This window comes from Panthera leo, chromosome E1 (genome assembly GCF_018350215.1).
Source record: "Panthera leo isolate Ple1 chromosome E1, P.leo_Ple1_pat1.1, whole genome shotgun sequence".
Classification (NCBI taxonomy): Eukaryota; Metazoa; Chordata; class Mammalia; order Carnivora; family Felidae; genus Panthera; species Panthera leo.
The window spans coordinates 363,026-389,599 of NC_056692.1; the positions used below are offsets into that span (position 1 = coordinate 363,026).

Below are 26,574 nucleotides of genomic sequence, written 5' to 3' on the forward strand. Positions count from 1 at the left end.
CTTCGCTGCATCCTGAGTTTCCGAAGTGTTGCTCCAGGCTTCTGGGTATAAAACTTTCAAGCACAAGTTTTCCTTTACTTAATATACAACAGGTCTTACCTCCTTATCTACTTACTTTTGCACAATAAAACTAGGTAAGTTACTCAACTTCACGTATCAATACAGGAATTTGCTTTCTTTTGTCTTCACCTACCCCTCTGTGGCCTCAGCAACGTCAAAGGGAGGGTTCCCTCTCCTTACCATCTCTCCTTGTCATCAACTGCGTATAAAGAAATTCACAGTGAGGCGCCTCAGTGGCTCAGTCAGTTGAGCGTCCAACTTCAGCTCAGGTCATGATCTCACAGTCTGTGAGTTCGAGCTCCGCATCAGCTCTGTGCTGACGGCTCAGAGCCTGGAGCCTGCTTCAGATTCTCTGTCTCCCTCTCTCTCTGCCTCTCCCCTGCTCACTCTCTGTCTCTCTCTCCTTCAGAAATAAACATGATAGAAAGAAAGAAAGAAAGAAGAAAGAAAGAAAGAAAGAAAGAAAGAAGAAAGAAAGAAGAAAAGAAAAGAAAAGAAAAGAAAAGAAAAGAAAAGAAAAGAAAAGAAAAGAAAAGAAAAGAAATTCAGGGTGAAAAAACCTCTTGGGGTACCAGGGTGGCTCAGTCAGTTAAGGGTCCGAGCTCAGCTCAGGTTACGATCTCACGATTCGTGGGTTTGAGCCCCGTGTCGGGCTCTGTGCTGACAGCTCGGAGCCTGGAGCCTGCTTCGGATTCTGCGTCTCCCTCTCTCTCTCTCTGATTCTGTGTCTCTCCCCTTCTCTCTCTGCCCCTCCCTCGCTTGTGCTCTCTCTCAAAAATAAGTATTAAAAGAAAACAAAACAGATGGGGCACCTGGGTGGCTCAGTGGGTTAAGCGTCCAACTTCACTTCAGCTCAGGTCATGATCTCACTGTTTGTGGGTTTGAGCCCCGTGTCAGGCTCTGTGCTGACAGCTCGGAGCCTGGAGCCTGCTTCGGATTCTGTGTCTCCCTCTCTCTCTCTCTGATTCTGTGTCTCTCCCCTTCTCTCTCTGCCCCTCCCTCGCTTGTGCTCTCTCTCAAAAATAAGTATTAAAAGAAAACAAAACAGATGGGGCACCTGGGTGGCTCAGTGGGTTAAGCGTCCAACTTCACTTCAGCTCAGGTCATGATCTCACTGTTTGTGGGTTTGAGCCCCGTGTCGGGCTCTGTGCTGACAGCTCGGAGCCTGGAGCCTGCTGCGTATTCTGTGTCTCACTCTCTCTGCCCCTCCCCAACTCACACTGTCTCTCTCACAAAAATGAACATCAAAAAAAAAATTTTTTTTTAAATCTCTTAGCACAGGGATGCCTGGGTGGCTCAGTCAGTTAAGCAGCCAACTCTGGATTTCGGCTCAGGTCATGATCTAACAGTTTGTGAGTTCGAGCTCCGCGTAGGGCTCTGTGCGGACAGTGTGGAGTCTGCCTGGGATTCTCTCTCTCTCCCTCCTGCTCGCTCTCAAAATAAGCTTTAAAAAGAAAAAAATCTCTTCGTATAATAATGAGGTTTTTGGAGCTCCATTCCAAGTCACTTCAAGTTTACTTCAACCACCTAATAAAATCCAGAAAGACTTCAGAAAGAGTCTCAAAGAAATTACTGCAATATGATATCTTCTTTTTTAATGTTGAGAGACACAGCACACTCAAGTGGGGTACAGGGCAGAGAGAGAGAGAGAGAGAGAGAGAGAGAGAGAGAATGAATCTGGAGCAGGCTCCACACTGTCAGCATGAAGCCCAACATGGGGCTCCAACCCACGAACCCCATGACCGTGACCGGAGCCAAAATCAAGAGTTGGTTATTTAAGGGTCTGAGCCAGCCAGATTGCCCCATTTGATCTCTTTTTTAAACAAGATCTAAAACGAGGCCCCTGGGTGGCTCAGTTAGTTAAGCATCTAACTCTTGGTTTCGGCTCAAGTCATGATCTCACAGTTCATGAGTTCGAGCCCCACGTTGGGCTCAGCACCGATGGCACAGAGCCTGCTTGGGACTCTGCCTCTACCTCTCCTCCGCCTGTGCTCTATCTCAAAATAAATAAACTTAAAAAAAAAAAAAAACTTAAATTGACTCTATTCTTTTTTAAAATTTTCTATGTTTATTTTTGAAAGAAAGAGCGTTAGTGGGGGAGGGGTAGAGAGAGATGGAGACACAGAATCTGAAGCAGGCTCCAGGCTCTGAGCTGTTAGCACAGAGCCCGACACGGGGCTGGAACTCACGAACCGTGAGATTATGACCTTAGCCAAAGTCAGACGCTCAACCGACAGAGCCACCCAGGTGCCCCTTCTTTTTTCAAAAATTAAAAAAAATTTAATAGGACAGTCAGACATGTAAACTATTTCCAATTGGGGGGAACAGATTTCATAAAGAAAAAGATGGAAATAAAGAAACTAAAGTATACGAAAATAAAACAGAAATAAAAATAAAAGAAAGAAAACAGGAAGAGGTACTGAGGACTGAGGCAGATGGCCGCTGACCATCTAGACAGAAGGCAGGTAGTTCTTAGGCATTTAGGGAGGTGCTGCATCCAAAGTGAACTCTCTCCTCTGCTAACCAGTGGTTTCCCTTAACTACATCCCACTGGCTTCAAATGGGTGAGAGGAGACAAGTTCACAAAGATGGTTCGGAGAACACACCAACTGAGCCATGTATTGTCCCCTTCCAAATGGGATCTCCCCTACCCCACCCCCAATCCCCTTGATAAACTCCACCCTCAAGGTTACAGAAGGGTGTGGGACTTGGGACCAAAGGCACCTGACATTTACAGCACCCAAACTCTCACTGTTTACTAAAGCTGGCAGCCAACTTTGACAAATCTGAGACACCAGCATGTAAGAACCATCAAACTCAACTGCTGTGTCCTTAACTCTTTCTTGTTAAGAAAGAAAGAAAGAAAGAAAGAAAGAAAGAAAGAAGAAAGAAAAAAGAAAGAAAGAGAAAAGGAAAGAAAGAAAGAAAGAGAAAAAGGAAAGAAAGAAAGAAAGAGAAAAGGAAAGAAAGAAAGAAAAGAAAGAAAAGGAAAAGGAAAAGGAAAAGGAAAAGGAAAAGGAAAAGGAAAAGGAAACAAAGTAAGCCACTTCTCAGGACATTAACAATCTGAATAAGCAGCTTGGCTAAGTTCCGCTCCCAATCATCAGTGAGAACTCTGCACAGCACCCACCCACCCAGCGCTCAGGTGCAGCAGCAGCACGAAGTCCTTTCGTGGCCTTCCACGGCCTTCCTCGAAGGCGAGAACGCGTAGGCAGGCATTTCATCCCCAAGTGTTTATATCAGTGTAGAATACACCCCGGAGTTTAAAATAAGTTATTGTGGATATGAGCTAAATTTCATTTAGTGAAGTCCCTATTTACACAGTTTTAAACTGACTACAGCTGCAAACATTTTGTATTCTGCTAATCTGGTAGGCAAAAATGTAACTGTTAAATGATTAGTGAGGTGAGCTTTATTTTATGAGCTAATTACAATTAAATAACATGCGGTGCTTGTAATTTACCTTTTTTTAAGATTTTCGTTTTTCTTAATTAACTTAGTAAACAAAATTATCGGGGCACGTGGGTGGCTCAGTCAGTTAAACGTCCCCGAGTCTTGACTTCTGCTCGGTTCATGACCCTAGGGTTGTGACTCTGAGCCCCACGAACTTGGGATTCCTTCTCTCCTCCTCTCTCTCAAAATGAATAAAGTCAAAATAAATAAACAAAATAAGTAAGTCTTAAATATTATATTCAGATACACATCTTAGCCCTCATTTCTCACTTGAAGTTGATTTTCCTGGATTTTTAATATAGATCTTCCTTTGATAACACATTTGGTTTCCTTGTTTCCATTATTTGTGTCTTACTTTTGGTCTTTTTTTCCCCGTATTGGCTAAAACTTCCTTTAAAAATGTGATTAACAGGGGCGCCTGGGTGGCCCAGTCAGTTGAGCGTCCAACTTCAGCTCAGGTCATGATCTCACTGCTTGTGGGTTCGAGCCCCACATAGAGCTCTGTGCCGGCAGCTCAGAGCCTGGAGGTGCTTCGGATTCTGTGTCTCCCCCTCTCTCTGCCCCTCCCCACTCAGGCACTCTCTCTCTCGCTCTCAAAAATAAATGAACATTAAAAAAATTTTTTAATAAAAAATAAAATCTTTAAAAAATATATGACATACTTTTTGTTATTCCTGACTTTTAAATATTCATATAATTAGTACTGATTTTCAACAACTATTACTTAAAGATTAAAGCATTTTTATTCTTTTCCTACAGTTCTAAATTGTTTTTTTGTTGCTGTTTGGTTTGTCTTTAAAACGTGAAGAATAAGGGACGCCTGGACGGCGCAGTTGGTTAAGTGTTTGACTCTTGATTTCGGCTCAGATCTTTGTCTCATGGTTCATGAGACCGAGCCCTGCATCGGGCTCCATGCTGACACCTGGAGACGGCTCAAATTCTCTATCTCCCGGTATCTGTCCCTCCCTACGTGCCTACATGCACGCTCTCAAAATAAACACTAAAAAAAATTTTTTTTTAAGCTGAAGAATGAAAGCGGGTTTTTTTTCAAATGCCTTTTGACATCCATGTGTATTACTGCGGATCCACAATCACATGGGTGTATTTGTTCTTTAGGGGTTTCATGCACAGTCCTAGCAGTAACAGGAATGCATCACGGGCGCATCCCTGACAAGAGTCCCCTTGGTCACTCACTATTCTGCAGGGTTCAGCTTAAGATTTTACTGAGGATGCTGGCATCTGTCCTGGGGTTGGTCCAGAGTGCTTCTTTTCTTTTTTAATAAATGTTTTCATTTGAGTATAGCGGACGCGCAACGGTACGTTCGTCCCGGGTGCACGACACAGCGACTCACCTCTCTGATGTGATGCTGTGTTCACCAGTGTAGCTCCGACCTGTCACCATCCAAGGCTATGACGGTATCATGGACTATATTCCCTATGCTGTGCCTTCTATCTCCGCGGCTTGTTCATTCCCTGACTGGAAGCCCGTGCCTCCCACACCTCCTCGCCCTCTGCCCATCCCCTCCACCCCCCAGGGCCAGAGTATTTCTGTGCAGTTAGATTTAGCTATCAGGGTTATTAATAGGCTCAAAATGAAACAGAAAGCTTTACAATTTGTATGATGGAGGAATTAAAACAAAGGGAGAGGAGTATCAGAATAAACAGGTCGATACAACATGCTAGACAAAAACAGGCTCTTTGGGAATTTATAGAGCCGTCCACTGGGGGAGAGGGGAGTAAGTCCAAAACTTTTCTCACGTTATACGTTTATACATTACATAAGCTCTACTAAATAATTTATCTTTTATCTTTTTGTTGTTGTTGCTGTTCTCTAGCTGGACTAAGCAAGACCTGAAATGCAAAACTCATGCAACTAAGTCAGAATGACAGCTTTGTGTACATAGAAACGAAACAATAGAAAAAAAAGACTGGGGCGCCTGGATGGCTCAGTCAGTTAAGCATCCGACTGTTGATTTCTGCTCAGGTCATGATCTCTCGGCTGGTGAGTTCGAGCCCCGCATAGGGCTCTCTGCACTGACAGTGTGGAGCCTGTTTGGGATTCTCTCTCTCCTCTCTCTGCCCCTACCTCACTCTCTCTCAAAATAAATAAACTTTAAAAAGAAAAAGAAAAAATTACTAGGGGTGCCTGGCTGGCTCAGTTGGTAGAGCATAAGACTCTCGATCTCAGGGTCGTGAGTCAAGCCCCACACTGGGCATAGAGCTTACTCAAAAAAAAAAAAAAAAAAAAAAAAAAAAATTACTAACATATGACCAAATTTTAATGTACTTTTGGTGCATGTAACAAGTACCAAAGAAAAGGCAACGCACAAAGTAAAAACTAGGACAGGACGCTACATCGAGCGCACCCTACACAATGTTGACTCTTGTACCCACCACCCTTTCCCGTAAGTGGGCCCGGTCCCCACCTGCCACAGGGAGAAACACACGCATCAGGCCAGGCCGAGATTTCTTCCCAAGAGGAAAAGAACACGCGTGACCAGGTGGAAACAGCAGCGACAGACTGCTATTAGTTCACTTTCTGGCGCATCTCCCCATACCTTAAACTCCTCTTCAAACCTTTCCCTAGGGTGGTGCTAACATTATGCGTTTTGAATTCTAACGACTCTTTACTTTATTTGTATGTGCTTTTTGTGTTCATTATAATCCTATTAGCAAGACGAGAGAACCCTGCTGCATCATCAGAAGTGGAGTGAGTGGAATGAGTGCAACACGAACCTCACTGGAAGGCCGATCACACGTTCCAGTGACGTCCACGCTGAGCAAAGCGGCTTCTAAGAAAACAGGATGTCTTGTGTAAATACAGGTGAGCGTGAGCAAAGGCCCAGAGGAGCACAGACCTTCAAACAAAACCCCCGGACGCGATAAGGTGCGTTGAGAGAACCAAGACAGGAGCGTGACCGTGACCACAACCTCCCTCTACCATGCGAGACTGTTTCCACGCCAGACAAGGCAGATGGGCAGGCGTGGCCGCTGCTCTTCCGAAAAGTAAAGGAAGACTCCGGACAACAGATGTATAACCAGAGTCAGCAGGGACGCCACCGAGCACCGTGTGGACACCACAACAGGCATTTGGTATCTTCGAAGGGGTGAGGGCGAGAACAGAGAAGAGCAGGGTTCCACAGAAAAGTCAGTTGCAAAGCAAGCTCCGGGTGGTCATTTATGAACAGTGCAAGAATACGCAAATTAAGCATCATTGAAAAGCTTCTGCGGACAGTGAGGTTACCACAAATTTTCCTAGTGAATTGTAGAAAGCTACTAATAACTATGGTAAGAGTTGGAAGCAAATTTGTAATCCCGAAAATAGGCTTTTTGGAAATGAAAGCCATCTTATATTTTCATTTCATAAGAAAAAATGTCAGGCTAACAGCGCTTACACACAGAAAAGTTACGAGAGGCTCCCCTAAAGCCTGTTGGTATGCTCTAAAAATACGATACTTAAGACAATGTTGCAAAATATTTTTTTCTATACATACTTTTTTAGTATTTGGGGGGGGGAATGGGGGGGCTGGCACTTTTAAAAAGCATGTTCTTATTTTTATAACCAGAAAATGAAGCTATTTCCATGGCAGGAGAGGTACTGGGTCTAGTCTCGGCCTACATGCTCTCCCTTCTCAACCTCCCCACTTCCTAAAACAACCACACAGGCTCAAGACTTCCTCTTTCACCATCCCTTCCATTTAGGACCAGTGGCTCCACGTAAATGAAGACCATCTAGTCCCTGTGCCTGACTCTCCCTTCCCTCCTTCCCAACTGTCCCCAGCATCTCTCTACCTCAGCATTACTACCATTTAACACCATTAGCGTAGGTCTAACCCGAAAATACGATAAAACCATCCCAACTGTTTCCCACCCATACAGAAAGCTGTCTTCTGTATTTACTAGAAGGATGTGTTTTGAGGATGGTATTTATTATATTCAAATAGTACCTTCCTTATGAGGGAAGGCATTCAATGGCGGGGGCGGGGGGTGCCTGGGTGGCTCAGTCCGTTAAGCATCCAACATCGGCTCAGGTCATGATCCCATGGTTGATGAGTTCAGGCCCCACATCGGGCTCTGTGCTGTCAGCCTGCTTCGGATCCTCTGCCCCCCCCCCCCTCTGCCCCTACCCTGCTCTCTCTCAAAAATAAACATTAAAAAAAATTTTTTAATGAAGGAAGGCATTCAAGAGAAGTAATTTTCTGACCTCAGTAATGCGTAGACTCTTCAGAGCATATGGCTTATCTTACATCTCTATTTCATAAACTGTGTAACTGATCAAATCTGCCTCGAAATTTTGGCTGTGAGAATATTTAAGAACAAAGAATTGTTTGGTATGTATTTTTATTATAAGCTAACTCTAATGAATACTTGATGCCTGTATCCATTTTTTTCCCTTTTGTTCCCCCCCCCTTTTTCAATGTTTATTTATTTATTTTGAGAGAGAGAGTGAGCAGGGGAGGGGCAGAGAGAGAGGGCAAGAGAGAATCCCAAGCAGGCTCCGTGGTGTTAGCGCAGAGCCCGACACAGGGCTTGAACTCACGAACCACAGCTCTCCCTTCTGATAATCGATGTCAACTTTCCTAAACTTGTTCATTTACTCAAAAATTAATGTGAGTATGTGCTAGACACCGGAGACACACCAAAGAGCAAAAGAGCCGCTGCTCCCTGTGGTCGGGAGAGAACAGTCTTACGGGTCCTTCCTTCTGACGGGGAAAGACGACCAACGAATCTAAAGCACGCTGCTCAGTGGCGATGCCTTCTGGAAGAAAAGCACCTCGGTGTACGCGAGGAGGGCAGGACGGGGCTGCGCAGCCTGGAGCGCATGCACACGCTGAGGGATTCCCAGCATCCCCACAAGCCATCACAAGCCGCTTTTTGAGTAAGGGAGAAAAAACGAGCAGTCCAATCAAATCCTCCAACTAAAAACTATGTAAGCAGCCCTTTATTTCATACTTTCCCTGCTCAAATACCTTTGTGGATGCTGGCAACGGTCTGCACAACAATGTGAATGACGCAACGTGACTACACCCACTACACAGAGCCCTTCGAAAGGGCGAAACCCCCTCCCCTCGTGGTGGATCTCCAAGTTCCTCAGACGAAGGAAGTTCCATCCTGCTGCTGTCAACGTCAGGCTTCAGGAACTACACTCCCCCCTTTCCCGCTTCCCTCCCTCAGGTTTGGGAGCCCCTCCCCCTTCTTTCGGGTGCCCCCCACCCCCCCCAGTGCCAGCCCAGCCCAGAACATCCCACCATCTGCCCTTTTCTGTCTGCTCACCTGCCCTCGCCCCGGGCACCCGCACACACTGAAGCCTTCCAGTTCTACCTCCTGAAGGGGGGTTCCAAGAGTGCCTTTCCCCAACTTCTGAGGGTTTCAGCAGGGCTCAACCCGGTCCCTCCCAAACGGTTCTTCCATCTGACTTCCCATCACTCCCTCCCCTGCCCTCACCCAGCCTTGCAGCTATAACCTCCCTGCAACCTGCCTCCCACAGACGTCCCCCAGGGTCTGTTTCCCAGCGACCCAACCCGCAAACCACCACCAGATTATTCTTGCTCACACAGAATTCTGGTCCTCTATGACCGACTTCAAAACAAATCTTTCCATCTTTATCTCTTACCCTATCCCCTGCCCTGCACCCCTGAACACACCCCCAGGGGCGCTCATGATTCCACACCACCGAACTGCTCTTAAACCAGATCTGACCTCCCTCCTCAGGCCAACCCCCGATCCTTAAACACAAATTCATACTTCAACGGCCCCTTACCTCTGCTTTTGAAAGCATATCAAATCTTTTTTTTTTTTAATGTTTATTTTTGAGAGAGACAGAGCACAAGTGGGGAGGGGCAGAGAGAGAGGGAGACACAGAATCCAAAGCAGGCTCCAGGCTCTCAGGGGTCAGCACAGAGCCCCACGTGGGGCTTGAACTCAGGAACTGCGCAACCGTGAGATCATGACCTGAGCCGAAGTCCACGCTTAACTGACTGAGCCACCCAGGCGCCCCAAGAACCCCTTGCTTCCTAGTAGGTGGACTCACAGCCCCTACACCTATTACCTGCTGCTCAGTCCGTCCTAACCATTCAGTGCCAAGTGTCCCTGGGAGCGGGCATCCTGGGGGCACAGCTCTCAGGTAGGGACGGAGTTTGGGGGACCTAACGCAGACAGGAACGATGGATGAGTCTAAAACCCCCCATACTGTCCAGTCCAAGGAGAGGGGGGAGGGTGGCTGTGGTCAGGATGTCCCACGTCTCCCCGGTCCTGATTGTGCATTCCCCTAAGTCCTTCACTTCGCAGCCAGAAAGTACCCGGGACCAGAGACAATTGCTAGGGATCCTTTTTTTTTTTTTTTCTTTTAAGTGTATTCATTTATTTTTAATGTTTGTTTATTTTTGAGAGAGAGAGACAGAGCATGAGTGGGGGAGGAGCAGAGAGAGGGGGAGACACACAGAATCCAAAGCAGGCTCCAGGCTCTGAGCTGTCAGCACAGAGCCCGACACGGGGCTCGAACCCACAAACCGTGAGATCATGACCCGAGCCAAAGTCGGACGCTCAACTGACTGAGCCACCCAGGCGCCCCATGAAAACTTATCAGACCTTAGAGAGCTGCCTCAAGCATCAGAGCTTCCTAAAATCTTCCCAAACCCAGAATATAAGTTAAGTTGTTGGCTGTGATCCCTGGCACCGTGTATTACCAAGTTTGCCATATTCCGGCTACATAAATTACTTTAGGTTTGTTTTTATAACTCAATTATATTGTAAAATGCTCAAGGAGAGCCATTAATTTGGGGCAGTGGAAATGTAAGAACTCACCTGACTGCTCTAACACCTGAACCCTCAAGCATAAACCCCACACTTTAAACAACCAAGCTACGTGCATGATTTCATACAGGACTTGCTGAATCACAGAAAGTCTGTATTAGGTACATCACTGTTCGCCAAAGCCACATTTAAACCTAGGCAGTTCCGGGGCGCCTGGGTGGCTCGGTTGGTTGAGCATCTGACTTCAGCTCAGGTCATATCTCGCAGTTTGTGAGTTCGAGCCCGGCGTCAGGCTCTGTGCTGACAATTCAGAGCCTGGAGCCTGCTTCCGAGTCTGTCTCCATCTCTCTCTGCCTCTCCCCTGCTCATTCTCTGCCTCTCTCTCTGTCAAAAATAAATCAACTTTAAAAAATAAATAAATAAATAGACGAAGGCGGTTCCAGTGGGTGCACAATCACACTGGACTAATTACGCAGAGCGCGGGGTCTGAGAGCGGCCATTAGGAACAAAATAGTTCTAATTCTTGTCCCAATACGACTCGGCTTCAACAGGCACTGCTTTCTAGCTACTTCTCTCAACCCCCTTCCTTCATAATCCTGCACAGAACAGACAAGTTGAGACCCTTGCCTGGTGTCCAGAGTGGGGCTTTCAGACTTCGGCACTCAGGGGTCCCTACTCTAGACGCGCCACCAGGCTCTCCAGGCAACGTCGTCCCGCGCACCAGGGCTCCGATCAGGCCTAGCTAATGACATGCACCTAATGCCGCATTCTTCCCGGCACACCTCAGTAACACGGTCCTGTTTTATGACTTCAGCTGAAGTCGTAACCGTTTGCTTATCCGTGCTCTAGTTTGGTGCTTTTAAAACTTCACACAACTATTTCTTCACCTGAGTAGCAGTCACAACCTGCGTCATATGTGCCTCTTAAAACCACGTGTCACACACACACACTATATACACAGACACACAGCATAAAAGTCAAAAGGACAAATACTTGAAATAACCGAAAAAAAATTTTTTTAAAAGAGGCCTTGAAGCAACTGAATTTTTTGTTCAAATTATATAAAATCCACCCAAAGAGATCTACAGATTCAACAAAATCCTTATCAAAATTTTGAAAACACTTTTTACAAAAGAAGATATACCCTTCCTAACATTCGTAAGGAGTCTCAAGGGACTCCAAAGTAGCCAAAACAATCCAGAAAAAGAACAAAGGTGAAAACCTCAAGACTCGCATTTTCTAAGTTCAGAACTTCCTACAGAGCTGTGATACTCCAACCAGTGTAGTGGTGGCATAAAAAGGCACACAGGCCAATGGATTAGAACAAAAGCCCAGAAATAAACCCTCGCACAAATGGCCACAGGATTTTCGCCAAGGGGACCAAGACTGCTCGCTGGGGACAGGACAGCGTCTTCCACTGACAGCGCTCTACAGAAGTGCCAAAGAAGGGAAAGATCAAGCAGACCTCATCAAAACGAAAGCCTATGCGTCGAAGGGCCCTCGCAGAGCAGGGGACACCTGCACATCACCTGCCTGATTCGGGACTGGCATCCTGAACGTGCAAACTTTATACACGTTCACACACACACATCAAAGTTCAAAAACGGGCAAAGGACTTGAACAGACACACCTCTAAAGAACACACACTGATGGAAGCACGGAAAAGACGCTCACCATCACTCACCATTAGGGAAACGCAAACCAAAATTACAAGAAGACCCCATTTCACACGGATTAGGTTGGCTGTTATTTTAAAAAACTAATAACAAAATAACAATTACTAACAAAGATGTAGAGAAATTGGGAGCCCTTGTGCATTGCTAGTGGGAGTGTTAAACGAAATGACAGAGTGTGTACAGGAGTGCCTCCAAAACTTTAAAAGGCAATTACTGTATGACCCAGCAACGACACTTTTGGGTACCTAGCCCACAGATTAAAGGCAGAGACTCAGAGGTACCTGGGCGGCTCAGTCGCTTAAGTGTCCGACTCTTGGTCTCAGCTCATGACCTCACGGGTCACACGCTGACGGGGCAGAGCGTGCTTGGGATTCTCTCTCTCTGCCCCCACCCCGGCTCGCTCACGCCGTCTCACCCTCATGATAAATAAATACGCTTGAAAAGCAGAGACTCAAACAGATAGCGGCACACCCACGTCCACAGCAGCATCATTCGCCGCCGGCGAGCAACAGGAAACACCCGGCGTCCACTGGCAGAGGAGGGGCCACACGACACACAGAAACAGCCGGTGGGATAGCACGCTGCCTTTAAAAAGAAGTTCTGACACGTGCTACAACCCGCACGAGCCTTGGAAGCACGACATTACAGCAAGCGAAATGCGTCAGACGCAAAAGAACAGGTTGTGTGTGCCTCTCACACAGGGCACCCCCGACTAGTCAAATCCACAGAGACGGGGGAGGAGCGAATGGGGCATATTGTTTAATGGGCACAGAATTTCAGTCTGAGAGGATGAAAAAGTTCTGGATACAGACAGCGGTGATGGTTCCAGAACAATGTGAATGTGCTTAACGCCAATGAACTCCACACCTGTGGTTAACAAATTGTTACATGTATATCATCACAACACAAAAGCCCGACATACAAATCAGGTAAATGTGGACCCTGTCAAAGGGAAGCCAAGAGCAGACTGCAGGTACCACTGTGCCCACTCACGTCAAGCCCGTGGCGGGTGCCGCACGAGGGAGGCCCCGTCGATCACCGATCACGGAACTCCACGTTTCTCACCAGGTGCGTAGCAGCCACTCCAGCCAAACGAACACGTCATGAGACGTTCGCCACCCTTGCCTTGATACGCGTGACCTTTGAAACACACGTGCCCTCTCTTCCCACGTGGGACTGTGTTCTCCTTTACTTTGCAGAGATAAAAGGTCCACGGGAGGGAGTCCCTGCCACGCACAAGGAAGCCAGCATCCTCACTGTCACTGTTAAAGACACGAGGGCAGAAACAACCCCAGATGGGTCCCCAGACCGCCTAGGTTTACAAGAGATACCAAATCCCACCATGGTGGGGGCCTTTAGTTGTGCAGAGTAGGACGTCACAGCCTGGACTAGACAATTAACCGCCAGTCTGGTTCCTCCAGCTGAGAACCAAGACGTGAAGAGCCAGTGTTGGCTTAAAAAAAACCTAGATACGCTTTTCACAAACTAACTTTTTAAATAAATGAACAAGCTGCAATTATTTTACTCTTCAGAATACTGACATACTGAGTGTTTTTGCAAAAGCAGTCTAGAACCTCACGCATACCAAAAGCTCTTGCATTTACTGCGGGGGGGCGGGGGGGGGGGGTGGATAATGGACGCAATAAATGTCAAAGGAATTAGCAAATATTTCAGTGAAGCCTGAGATTTTGGTCAGAATTCCCGGCCCTGTGCCCTGACTACCAGAGAGAGGGACAGTGGTGGGGGCCCAGGCCGGCCCGAGTGCCTGCTTCTCGGCCCCCAGCGTCACTGCTGGGCACACCAAGAACCCGTGAGACTCTGACACTTTCTGCGTAGCTACTGAAATGTACACAGGAAACCTGAGCACCTACGTGAAAAACTGGAATTCAATGAAAACTTTTACAAAAGTGTGTAAGTGAGAAATGATGTGGCTGCATCGGCGGGACGAGACAACAGCACAGCCTAACAGAGCGTGTTTCCTGAGTAGGCTGACGCACACGTGATGCCAAGATATGGAAACAAATGTGTATTAAAGTGGTTGGGGGGGCAGCCGGGGGGCTCAATCAGTTGAGCATCCATCCGACTCCTGATTTCAGCTCAGGTGATGATCTCGCGGTTCATGAGTCGGGAGCCCTGAGTCGGGCTCTGTACTGACAGCATGGAGCCTGCTCGGGATTCCCGCTCCTACTGTTTCCGCCCCTCTTACTGCTCATGCTCTCTGTGTCTCTGTCACAATAAATAAATAAAAACGGGGCCCCTGGGTAGCTCAGTTGGTTGGGCATCCGACTTTAGCTCAGGTCATGATCTCACAGCTTGTGAGTTCGAGCCCCATATCAGGCTCTGTGCTGACAGCTCGGAGCCTGGAGCCTGCTTCGGATTCTGTGTCTCCATCTCTCTGTGCCCCTTCCCTGTGTCCTCTCTCTCTCTGTCTCTCAAAAATAAAGATTAACAAAAATGTTTTTAATAGAAATAAACTTTTAAAAAAAGTTTGTAACTTAAAAAAAAAAAGTTGGAGAAAAAAATACACCAAAACCATAAGTATCGTGTTGAAGTGAAATCTCACTCTACAACTGATAATCAACATCTCAGAAACAGGAATTTACTTGTGTAGGTTAAAGATTTTCATGTGTTGAAAATTCAAGACATTTTTACAGTGGTTAAGGATTTCAACCACAAAAAACAAGGATCCCTTCAAAGTAATACTGAAAGGCCCATGGGACCTATATACCCTGTAGTCAATTCATAAACCAATTTCTCTCTTCTCAGTATGACCTTGTTTACTATGCCGCCTGGTCCACTGCCCATGGAGGCTTTTTAAAACTTATTTTCAAAACATTTTTATACCATGTTGCTACTTACAAATAGCTTAAAATGTCAGTGAAAGTGCTCTCACTCTAAAATTAAATGAGTTAATTTTTCCCCCAGAAGGACTAAACTATCACCAGAGGTTCCTAATGGAAGTACGCCACAGAGTGACAGATTCCCCGGTGACGCTCCATGGCTCCGTAGAGAAAGCTTATGCTATCAGCCCAGACTACCCAGGGCTGCCCGCTACCAGTCCTAGAAACTCCTCACAGGTCTCAAAAGCTTTACACGTTACAAAGTACTTTGATGGAGCCCCACGTGTCCATCGACGGATGAATGGATACAGAAGATGTGGTGTCTACACACAATGGAGTATTACTCGGCGATCAAAAAGAATGAAATCCTGCCAGTGCAACTACAGGGACGGAACTGGAGGGTATTCTGCTAAGTGAAATTAGAGAAAGACAAAAATCATATGACCTCACTCACAGGAGGACTTTAAAAGACAGAACAGATGAACAGAAGGGAAGGGAAACAAAAATAATCTAAAAACAGGGAGGGGGACAAAACAGAAGAGACGCTTAAATACAGAGAACAAACTGGAGGGGTTGTGGGAGGGGCGATGGGCTAAGTGGGGGAGGGGCGTGGGGGAGGCCACGGGGGAGGAGCACTGGGTGTTATTTGTCGGGGATGAATCACTGGATTCTACTCCTGAAGACATTACCGCACTACACGCTCACTTGGAAGGTGATTTAAAAAAACAAAACTAAAAAAATACAGTAACAATTTAACACCTCCACAGTACAAGGCAAAGTGGCAACACACTAAAATTAAATTAGTATGATGGATATCTGTCAGCAGACCAAAGGCCAGCCGTGTTTAAAAACACTGCTGTCAAGTCCCGCCCCCCCCCATTTCAAAGCCACCTTCAAATTTTCCATAGTCTTATCTGATCTTACAAAGAGGAAACATTCTAAGTGTCACAGAAAAGGAAGAAAAGACAGGAAGGACTAATTAATTGGACAACTAAAACAATTTCCATACCAAAATAGCCCAAAAAAGTTAAAAGGCAAGTTACTGCTGTCACGAACCTCTAAAACAACCAACAAACTTCCAAACTGTCAGGAAGTGTTCCAACTTTCTCGGGAATTTTTAAGTTTTGGGGTTTTTTTAATGTTTACTTATTTTTGAGAGAGAGACAGAGCACTAGCGGGGAAGGGGCAGAGAGAGAGGGAGACACAGGATCCGAAGCAGGCTCCAGGCTCTGAGCCGTCAGCACAGAGCCCGACGCGGGGCTCAAACTCCGGAACGGCAAGATCATGACCTGAGCTGAAGTCAGACACTTAACCGACTGAGCCACCCAGACGCCCTGGGAATTTTTAAAATAAAATTTCTTCTTACCTGTCAGAATCAAACATTTTCAGAAGTCCCTGATAAGCAGTAAGAATGAGAACACAGTAAAAGGTGGCATTTCAATTCAGTGAGAGTGGGAATAGAAAAGAACACAGCCTTCCCAGAAGGGAACCGGAGACAGAACGTCAAAAAGGACAAGCCTCCAGCTATAAAGTGAGTAAGGTACAACATCACGGCCTGGCTAACTCAGCCGCGCGGCATACCTGACACAAGGACAGCACAGCCTGGAAGTTCTCATCAAAAGGAAACAACAGAACCAAGCACAAACACAGTTTTTTCCTCTTCTCTCGTAGCTCTGTACAGTGATGGAGGTTCACAATATGTCTAAGTCAGGACGCTGCACACCTTAAACGGGTACCACGTGAGCTGCGTCTCAGTAAAACGGAAAGAAAACACGAACCTCAAAAAACGTTTATCTTCTCTGATGCAGCAAGGAGTACTCCTAGATATTTATCCTAAGCGAAGCAATCCAACATAACATGTAAATATGGTTCACAAGGAAAACCCATGGAAGCATCAGCTGTAATTTAAATAGTTTATAATTATTTATAATTTAAAAACCACCTAAAAGTCAAATTGGGGGGACTATCATGGTACCAGGATATGGAAAATTGCTACGCAACTATTTAAAGTACTTTAATGACACGGGGAAATGTTTAGAATTTGTTTTAAAAAGATAAAGTATTGTAAATATATCTCTAACTCTTAAAAAAGCACACACTGCACATATTTTAAAATAAAACAAAACAAAACAAAAAGCTGTGGCCAACCTCCAATCTATCTTCCAGTTCAAGGCACCAGTGTGATCCCACATGTTCATTTCCTTTCCTTCCTAATAATTAAATTTATCGAACCAAATTTTAAAATAACCATTTAAGTGAAAATATTTTGTTTACAGACAAGGTAGGGGCGCCTGGGTGGTTCAGCCGGTTGAGCGTCTGACTCTTGATGTCAGCTCAGGTCATGATCTCATGGTTCATGGGATCAAGACCTACATCAGGCTCTGTGCGGACAGCACGGGAGCCTGCTTGGGTTTCTCTCCCCATTCTCCCCACCCCCGTTTGGGCGTGCGTGCTCTCTCTCTCAAAATAAATAAACATTAAAAAAAAAAAAAAAAAAAAAAAAGACAAGGTGGATTGCCCATGGTTCTGCAAGATGGAAAATGGGCGGCAGAGGGCAAACTGATCAGGCAGAGTGCAGGGAGCAGCACAGAGGAGCTGCAGGGAGGAATAGAGGGGGGAGGGGGCGGGGGAGGGGGCAGGTGGTAGCTAATGTTCTGGGCAGAACCCCAGAGCCTGTCAGCAGTAGGAAGTGAGACTGGGAACATCTGTCACAGCAATAAGTCAACAGAGAGGATGCCTGAAGTTGGTAAACAAAAAACAAACACTATAAGCATATTATTTAGAAACATGGGGCCCCAAGAAATTCGCAGCAAAAAGGTATTTTTAAGGTAGCTGCTTCTGAGGAGCCTCGGTGGCTCAGCTGGTTAAGCATCTGGCTTCAGCTCAGGTCATGATCTCACGGTTCAGTTCATGAGTTCGGGCCGCACAGCAGGCTCTCTGCTGTCAGCACAGAGCTGGCATTGGATCTTCTGTCCTCCTCTCTCTCTCTCTGCCCTCCTCCGCTAGTTCTCGCTCTCCCAAAATAAATAAACATTAAAAAACATTTGGGGGGTGGTGCCTGGGTGGCTCAGTCAGTTAAGCATCATGGTTTCGGATCAGGTAATGATCTCCTGGTTTGTGGGTTCGAGCCTCCCATCAGGCTCTGCACTGACGACACGGGGCCTGCTTGCAATTCTCTCTACCCTCCTCTGCTCTCTCACTCTCTCTCTTAAATAAGAAAAGTTTTAAAAAAAAATTTTTTTTTTAAATTTTTAATGTTTATTTACTTTTGAGTAAATAAATTTAAAGAAATATTTTTTTAAAAAATTGTAAGGTTTATATACTTTTCACAGAGAGAGAGAGAGAGACAGAGACAGAGAGTGCGAGTGAGAGAGGAGTGAGAGAGGGGTGGGAGGGGGGAGAGGGGGAGAGGGAGAGAGGGAGAGAGACATAGACAGACAGAAAGAATCCAAAGAAGGCTCCAGGCTCTGAGCTGTCAGCACAGAGCCTGACACGGGGCTCAAGCTCACCGACTGTGAGATCATGACCTGAGCAGAAGTCAGGCGCTTAACCAACTGAGCCACCCAGGCACCCCCAAAAAATATTTTTTAAATAGTCGCCTCTGGTGGGTGAGGCTCTTCACTATTAGGCCTTTGTAGACCTCGTATTTAATTATTTTTTAAGCTAAGGGTGCATTTGATATTGGTTTCTATTCTTTTATATTTTCACACTTTATTCATTTTCCTTTAACACACAACGCCCTACGCTCTCTTTTCTTCCTTCCCACCATGGCAGAGGCCGCATCTCGTTTAGCAGTGTTTCTCAATCACAAGAAATGTGGTCGTGACATACATGCGCAGGGAGGGACACCAGCAGCATCTGTTTTCCTAATAAAAAGAAAACAGCCAATAGGGACAGCGCTGGTGAAGCTTTGCTTTCAGTTACGAATGTTTACTTACACACGTGGGACGCCACGTACAACCCCTCTGTCAGGGTGTCTGTTCTCACACGTGAGTCTGGACCGCGTCACCACTGAGCCTGTGCCTTGTCTCCCTCTCAGTGAGGGTCTCCCGGGCTTCAGCTCACGATCTCCAGAACTTGCCCCCACGTCTCCTCAGCCTCCCCCTGCTGCCTCCTTCGCTGGCCTTCAGCCCACTGCTCTCCTGCCTCTCCCTCCCTGCTTGCTGCATCCTCCCACGGTTCATTCACTTCCTCACCTAACTCAATTCGTTGCCGTCACCCTATTTTAAATTACACCCCCCACCCCCCGGTGCTTACACACTCCCTATTTTATCCCCTCTCCCTGTTTTAGGACCCCCATAGCCCTCCACACCTTCCTCTTAACTTTGTATATCTCCTCCACCCCACCCCCCCCCCCCCACCACCAGAACAAGGCTCTGAATCGGCGGTGATGTTTGTTTACTGGTGTAGCCCCGGGGACCCCATCCGCTCCGTGCTACAGCCTTCAGAAACTATCTGCTGAATTCACGGATTAGTAAAAATACATGTATCTTAGGAAGATGCCACATTACGGGCAATCGAGCACAGCTTAAGTGTGTGTTTAAGTTTTAAGTCCGAAACCCTTAGGAAGCTGATCGTTTTAATTACAGAGGTAAGCTGCGGTTTAGACTCTCAAGCAGTAAATTCAGGCTTTTCACAATACTGAGTATGTAGCCAGCATACTTGTGTGCCACTCTGAATGTGCAAGCCCACGAAAACAGTTAAGACAAGCTTTGTTAGCATCCACAGTAACAAAAAGGAAGCTGTGTGTCCACCACCTTTGAAAACAAACAGAACCAAGGGAGAACCTATTCCCCAAGCAGCTAACAAGCTTTAAAGTGCAGAAGCCACAAAGTCTCACTCCCGGTAACCACAATTTGCGCACATTCAGTTTCACTACGTCCTTCAACCTGAACGAAGGTCAAGGGGCACAGTGTTGGTCACCTTCATTTCTTCAGAATAAAACAAGAACAAGTCGGCAGGAAGGAGAAACGCACACACCGGGTCTGTTCTGGCGCCGGTCAGTCGTGGTTTCAGTGAACTGTTTTGTAGTCTACATTACAACTCACTGAACGACGAAAAAGTCTTCAACAGATTTTCTATAATTAATAGGGAAAAGGCCTTTGAATACTTCTCCCCTGTACACAAAAGGACACCTGGCAAAAACAGATTTCTACCGTGCACAAAAGGAGTTCATCCAACTGCAAAAACAAACATCTTTAAGCCTGCAAACGAGCGTAACAACGTATCTTGGTAGAACCACCTACGAGTCGCTTAGTTGTGTTCTTGGAGAATGTATTTTGCTATTAGCTGCTTTGCAATTGGTTTTCCCATCTTCTCAAAAACAATGTGGTTGTACCTGTTTTTACCACAAGAAGCAAAGGTTTTTTTAAAAAGAGGGAAATAAATGAGACAAATTGAAAGGGCTGCTCACAGACATAAATAGGTAAGACTGAGTGATGTACTGAAGCCACTGGCCAGGTGAAAACCACATCATACAAAGGAAGAGGTAGACCTGATGTGACAAAGACAATGTTCTGAAAGCATCTCAAGAAATCACACAGAACACGGAGGAAAAGCACAAAGGAAGCACCTGGAAAAATAATAAACGAATGACCGGAAACGAAGAGCAACAATCACCAAGCTGATCCTCCCTGAGGCAAGAACAAGAACAGAAGAAAAAGGGGTGTCAGAAATACCCCCGAATCACACACTGAAATGGCTCACCGTGTGGCAGGAACGTGTCACAGGGAGGCACACCCAGACCGAGGCTCATCCCGACGAAGTTACTGAACTTCCAGGCTGAACAAAGAATTCTACCAACACCCAAGGCAAAAGCAGGTCACCTACAAAGGGGGAAAAAGTCAGGCTGGCCCCAGATTTCTCTAGAGTAACCCTCGATGCCAGAAGATAACGGAGTTAAGTGATGTTTACTGGGTATTAAGGGGAAGGTAATGTAGCTCAAAAACTCTTAATAAGTATCGTTTCACTTGTGAAAGCCACTGACAGACATGTTTAAACAGACAACAACTCTGAGAATACAACAAACCACTCCTCAAACAAAATCTATTTAATGAACATAATAGATTTAAGTATATTAAAGCTACAACTTTTTAATAGTAACCGCAGAACTATAAACAAACCACCTTATTTCATCTAAGATGCACCGGTTTTCACCTTTTTAAAAAATCTTTTATTGATCATTCTATCATTTTTTAATGTTTTTTATTTTTGAGAGAGAGACAGACAGACAGACGGAGACACAGCGCAAGCAGGGGAGGGGCAGAGAGGGAGGGAGACACAGAACCTGAAGCAGACTCCAGGCTCCGAGCTGTCAGCGCAGAGCCTGATGCAGGGCTCGAACTCACGAGATCGTGACCTGAGCCAAAGTCAGACACCCAACTGACTGAGCCACCCAGGCGCCCCTGCACCGTTTTTCACTTTTTAGTGTACCTGAAATCAGCACGCGTATCACAATCGATGGCATGCGCGTTTCTTCAGCAGCACTTAACCACAGTGGTGGTTATCAGAATAGCGAGCCATCTTACCACCAATGGTACCATACACGTAATGAAACAGGATACATGACTTACCAAATGAGGTAAGGGACAGCAAATCAAGAAAATAATGTTAAGAGCAAAAAGAAATAAGCAAAACGATAGGCAATGAAAAAACAGTATTACAAACGCAAAACCAAACATACAACATTAACGAAAATGAATGCAAACAACTCACACTGGGTCCATAAAGACTAACCTTCGTCCAACGACACAGGGTCTCCATGAGACAACCAAAAACAAAACATACTCAGAAACGTTAAAAGTGAAGGTGAGGCAAAAGTACACCAAGCAAGTATCAACACACTCCCCAAACCAGTGCAATTCAAAGGGCCACCTTCTATAACGATGAAGATCACGGTAGAAGGAAGACATGCTTATAAAACTATGTACACTATAAAACTTCAAAACATATACTCACAGCCAAAACTTTAAATACAAGACAACTGGCAAAGTAAACACAGAAGCCCATCACTGTTTCAGTCCTGAAAGATCAAAAGACAAAAATAATAAAATGGCTGAACACATGACAGAATGAGAGCAGATCGTCTATTTAGGCCACAACAGCTCAAAATTCAGCAAACTACTCCACTTCGGGGAGGGGACTTGACCATCTATGTGCTACCTCTTGCTGAATTATTCCATGCAAAGATGGAATCCAGGGGCACCTGCCTGGCCAGCTCAGTCGGGAGAGCATGCGACTCTTGATGTCGGTGTCCTGAGTTTGAGCCCCATGCTGGGCATAGAGCTTACTTTAAAAAAAAAAAAAAAGGAAATAAAAATTAGTACAAATTACCTAGTAAATAGCAATTATAAGAAACTAACTATATAAAAGTCTTCGGTACACAAATAAAGTTATTCCCAAAGATCCAAATCTAACTACTGTCAACTCATCAAGAATTAAAATTAAATGTATTAAGCATTCAACTCAAGGTTAGAAAACAAACAGAACTAAAAATTATCAATAGGGGTGCCTGGGTGGCTCAGCCGGTTGAGCATCCGACTTGGGCTCAGGTCATGATCTCACAGTTTGTGAGTTCAAGGCCCGAGTCGGGCTCTGTGCTGACAGCTCGGAGCCTGAAGCCTGCTTTGGATTCTGTGTCTCGCTCTCTCTCTGCCCCTCCCCTGCTCACGCTCTATCTCTGTCTCAAAAATAAATAAAACATTTAAAAAAATTAAAATATATATATATATATAAATAAAGGAATTAAAGAAATGGAGAAATTACTCAATTAGGAAAGCAGAAGACAGCAGGTTTAATTCTAAAACCAAGAAGCTGAATTTTGAAGAAAAACAGATACACCGGTATTACCTGGATTAAAAGAATAATTATGTAAAAATCAGGGCTGAAAAGGAATAAGATGGTAACAGAGGAAACCAAAATAAGTATGAAGTAAGCTTCCTGTAAATTTTAAGCACTAAACAATGTAATGTAGGTGAAATAGAGGAAAATACAGAGTGCTCTCAGTTCCACATGGTTTCACTTGAAGAACACGATATTGTCAGAACCTAGCTCCCCAACCAGTCCAGACACGAGTCCCAGACATTTTCAGAGTAAATCCAAAAGGTAATTCCTTTATTAAGCCATATCCAGAAAACAAAATTTCCCAATTCATTTCATGAAGCCTGTCATGCACAAACAGCACAGAGAATACTCTTGACAAAAATTCATACTAATAACAGCAAACACTATCATATAGGATTTACTAGACTGTAGACATCAATCTAGATAAGCAATGCATGTAACATCACCTCATTTTGTCTCCAAACAATCTGACACGCTGGAGGGCCAACATGTCTAATGCAGGCACAGAAGAGTCACAACCCATCCGTCGAAAGGATGCCAGAGCCTTCGTCAGCTGGAAGCACAGTCCTCCAGGCCCTCTTTTGTGCCATGCATGACCCCTTCACTGGTTGAGATCACAAGGAAAAACCTAAGACCCAAGACGGGGCAAGTATTCCAACAACCTGCACATCACAACATCAGTGACAGTTCCCACGGACTGATTACCACTCTCCTGCCTAGGAGTTGAACACTGTTTCTTCTCATCTCACGGGTGTGGAAGCTGACCCAGAGAGGTTCTGTAACAGAGAGGCTGGGGTTTGAATCCACACAATGAGGCCTCAGAGATTAGACATTCACCTCTTTCTGAAACGAAATATTAGTAAATATTACCAACAATAAATTTTAGAAGTGTGAATCTTCCACAAATTCAAGAGGCTCAATTCTTTGAACAGACATCCAACGAAAGTTCAAGGAGAAAAAGCAATGATGATTTTCACTGCTGCTGAAAATTTTTCATACAGTGTAATATACACGATCTATTTTATGATATTAATTGGAAAAAGAAACCCAATAAAACAGAGATAGATAGAGTACCAGTATTTCTAAGAAAGACTTACCACATAATATACACTATGCTATAGGGGCGTCTGGGTGGCTCAGTCGGTTAAGCATCCAACTTTGGCTCAGGTCATGATCTCACAGATCATGGGTTTGAGCCCCGTCAGGCTCTGCACTGACAGTGTGGAGCCTGCTTGGGATTCTCTCTGCCCCTCCCCCCCCCACACACACACATACTCTCTCAAAAATAATAAACTTAAAAAAAAACTTTAGAAAAAATTTTTTAAATATACACCAAGCTGTAAATATGTGTACATTTATTAAAGATTTAGTATACACACGACACATTATGCCACTAAGGTAAAAACTACAAGCATTCCATTGAAGTCAGGCAACAAGACAAAACCAGGGTGCCTGCCGTGACAACTGTTAACGGAAGACAAGCCAGGAAGATGAATAATAAAACTAGGGTTCCTTTAGGAAAGAAATATAAAAATTAAAGTATATAACACAGTTAATAGTTAAACTATTACTACAAAAAAACACACAAATATTTAACACTGTTTTAGAACAACTGGGCAATGTACATAGGCTTAAAAACAAATGATTAAAGAGATCTGAATATGATTACTCCAGTTAGGAAAGCTAACCAAACCAAAAAAAAAAAAAAAAAAGTACAACAAACTAGTCACTTGCAAAATTAAACAAATTAACATGTTTCTTAAACATAAATACTCATGGGGCACCTGGGTGCCTCAGTCGGTTAAGCGTCCGACTTCGGCTCAGATCATGATCTCGCGGTTTGTGGGCTCGAGCCCCGCGTTGGGCTCTGTGCTGACAGCTCGGAGCCTGGAGCCTGCTTCGGATTCTGTGTGTGTCTCTCTCTCTGCCCCTTCCCAGCTCATGCTCTGTCTCAAAAATAAATAAAACATTGGGGCGCCTGGGTGGCTCAGTCGGTTAAGCGGCCAACTTCGGCTCAGGTCATAATCTCGCGGTCCGTGAGTTCGAGCCCCGCGTCGGGCTCTGTGCTGACAGCTCGGAGCCTGGAGCCTGTTTCCGATTCTGTGTCTCCCTCTCTCTGACCCTCCCCTGTTCATGCTCTGTCTCTCCCTGTCTCAAAAATAAATAAAATGTTAAAAAAAAAAAAATTTTTTTTTTTTAATAAATAAAACATTAAAAAAAAAAAAACCTATGAGGTAAATTCCAAGATTTTCCACACTCTACACAGACCCACCCTCTTCCCTAAACTTCAACCCATATCACCCTACCTTCTCTGTGTCATAACGCACCCCTCTCTACTGAATTCAATCCCATCAATAAACATGCGATCATTTCTCCAATCTGTACGAGAAACAGGAAGCCAAGTTCATTCCAGCTACTGCCCCATCTCTGTTCCCGTTTTACAGCCCAGCTTTTCAGAGGGCTGCTCTGCGTGTCTGCCTCCACTTCCCCCATCCCGCTCTCTCAGGCTCCCACTGATCTGGCGTCTGCCCCCCATCACACCCCAGAAACCGTCCTCCAAGTCACCCATCACCTCTAATGACCTTTATCAGTCCTTATCTTACCTGACCTCTCATTTAACACAGGTGCCCCCAGCCCTCCTTGGAACTTTCTTTGGCCGCTGACAGCTGCCATGTTCTGATTGCCCGTTTACCTCCCAGACCACTCCTCCTCACAGCCCCCTCACAGCCCCTCACAGCCCCATCACTAGCTTCTGCGAATTTCTCTGCTTATGCCGGCGTGCCAAACCTTCCTCCTTGACCCCCTGCTTACTGATCCCGGCCAGCCTCGTGGTTTCTATACAATCTACACACAGCTGCCCGGTGAGGTCTCCGAGCCAAAGCTCTTCACGGAATTCCTGATCATATGTGATAAGCTGCCTACGTGACTCCCCCACATCGATGTCTAACGAGCATCCCAACCCTGTGTGTTCAAAACGAGCCCCTGGTAATGTCCTGGTCCCGCGGTCCTTCCACCCCAGTCAGTGCCAAGTCCGCCCTTCCAGCTGCTCAGGCCAAAAACCCTGAAGGCACCCTGAAAACTCTCTCTCTCACACGCACACACGCACCACTCCAAAAAAATCTGATTCCCCAGTAAATCCTGACAGCTCCATTTAGAAAATGTAACCAAGAGCTCAACCGTTTACCATCTCCACGGCCAGCATCCTGGTCCGGGCCACCAGGCATCGCGCCCGCCTTCCCACTCAAGCCTCATAACCACCAACCAGTTTGTTTCCGCTCATCTCCCTGCAGGCCACATGCTCGCACCGCAAGCCAAGTGATCCTGTTCAAACGCAAGCTGGATCATGTCACTCTTCTGCTGAAGAACTTCTACAGGCTGGTCTCACCTCAGAGTCAGAACCACAGTCTCACTGCTGTAAAGGCCGGGCCGCCACCCGCCGCGAGCTGCCCCTCTGCCAGCCTCTCCCCCCACCTGGGAGCCGCAAGGTCGCTCCCTCAGCCTGGAGACACCACCTCCGACGTGCCATTCTCTCGGCCTTATTTTCTCTCCCGGGCACTTATCACGACCTAACACACCACATTTTAACTTAATTATCTAGTTTATTACCTGTCTGCCCACACGGAATGTAAACTCTGCGCAAGATTTTTACATTCTGTTAAGTGTTACTCTTAGAGACGTGGGCGCTCAAATATCTGTTAAACGACTGCAGAATTAAATTTGAAGATTAAATCTGATATGTCAGCACTTTAAGTGTTATCTAAGGTAATTCTCATGATCCTATGGCTGAAAAGCTATAAAACTTTCAAACAAGGTCAAGCCCTCTTTCCCTATGTAAGAGGGTAAGAGATTTTACTATACTCTTCTTCAAAGCTTTTTTCCGGAAAGGAAAAAAAATATGTATTACTGGTAAATTTCTCTTCAGTTGCAACAGATGTAAAGTCTGGGGACTA

General features: G+C 45.5%; 1 protein-coding gene across 2 annotated transcripts in view; it reads right to left on the minus strand.

The window, feature by feature from the left end:
- The window catches only part of UBE2G1 (ubiquitin conjugating enzyme E2 G1), a 103,967-nt gene that overhangs the window by 43,443 nt on the left and 33,950 nt on the right, over positions 1 to 26,574 (minus strand). The window contains exon 1 of one of the 2 annotated variants that reach the window (XM_042917020.1): positions 20,489 to 20,611. The exons of the other annotated variant lie outside the window; for it this stretch is intronic. Within the exon in view, the coding sequence (XP_042772954.1) occupies positions 20,489 to 20,537 (49 nt within the window). The 5' untranslated portion in view covers positions 20,538 to 20,611. Of the gene's footprint in view, positions 1 to 20,488; positions 20,612 to 26,574 lie in introns of those variants that run through there. 2 annotated transcript variants of the gene reach the window in all.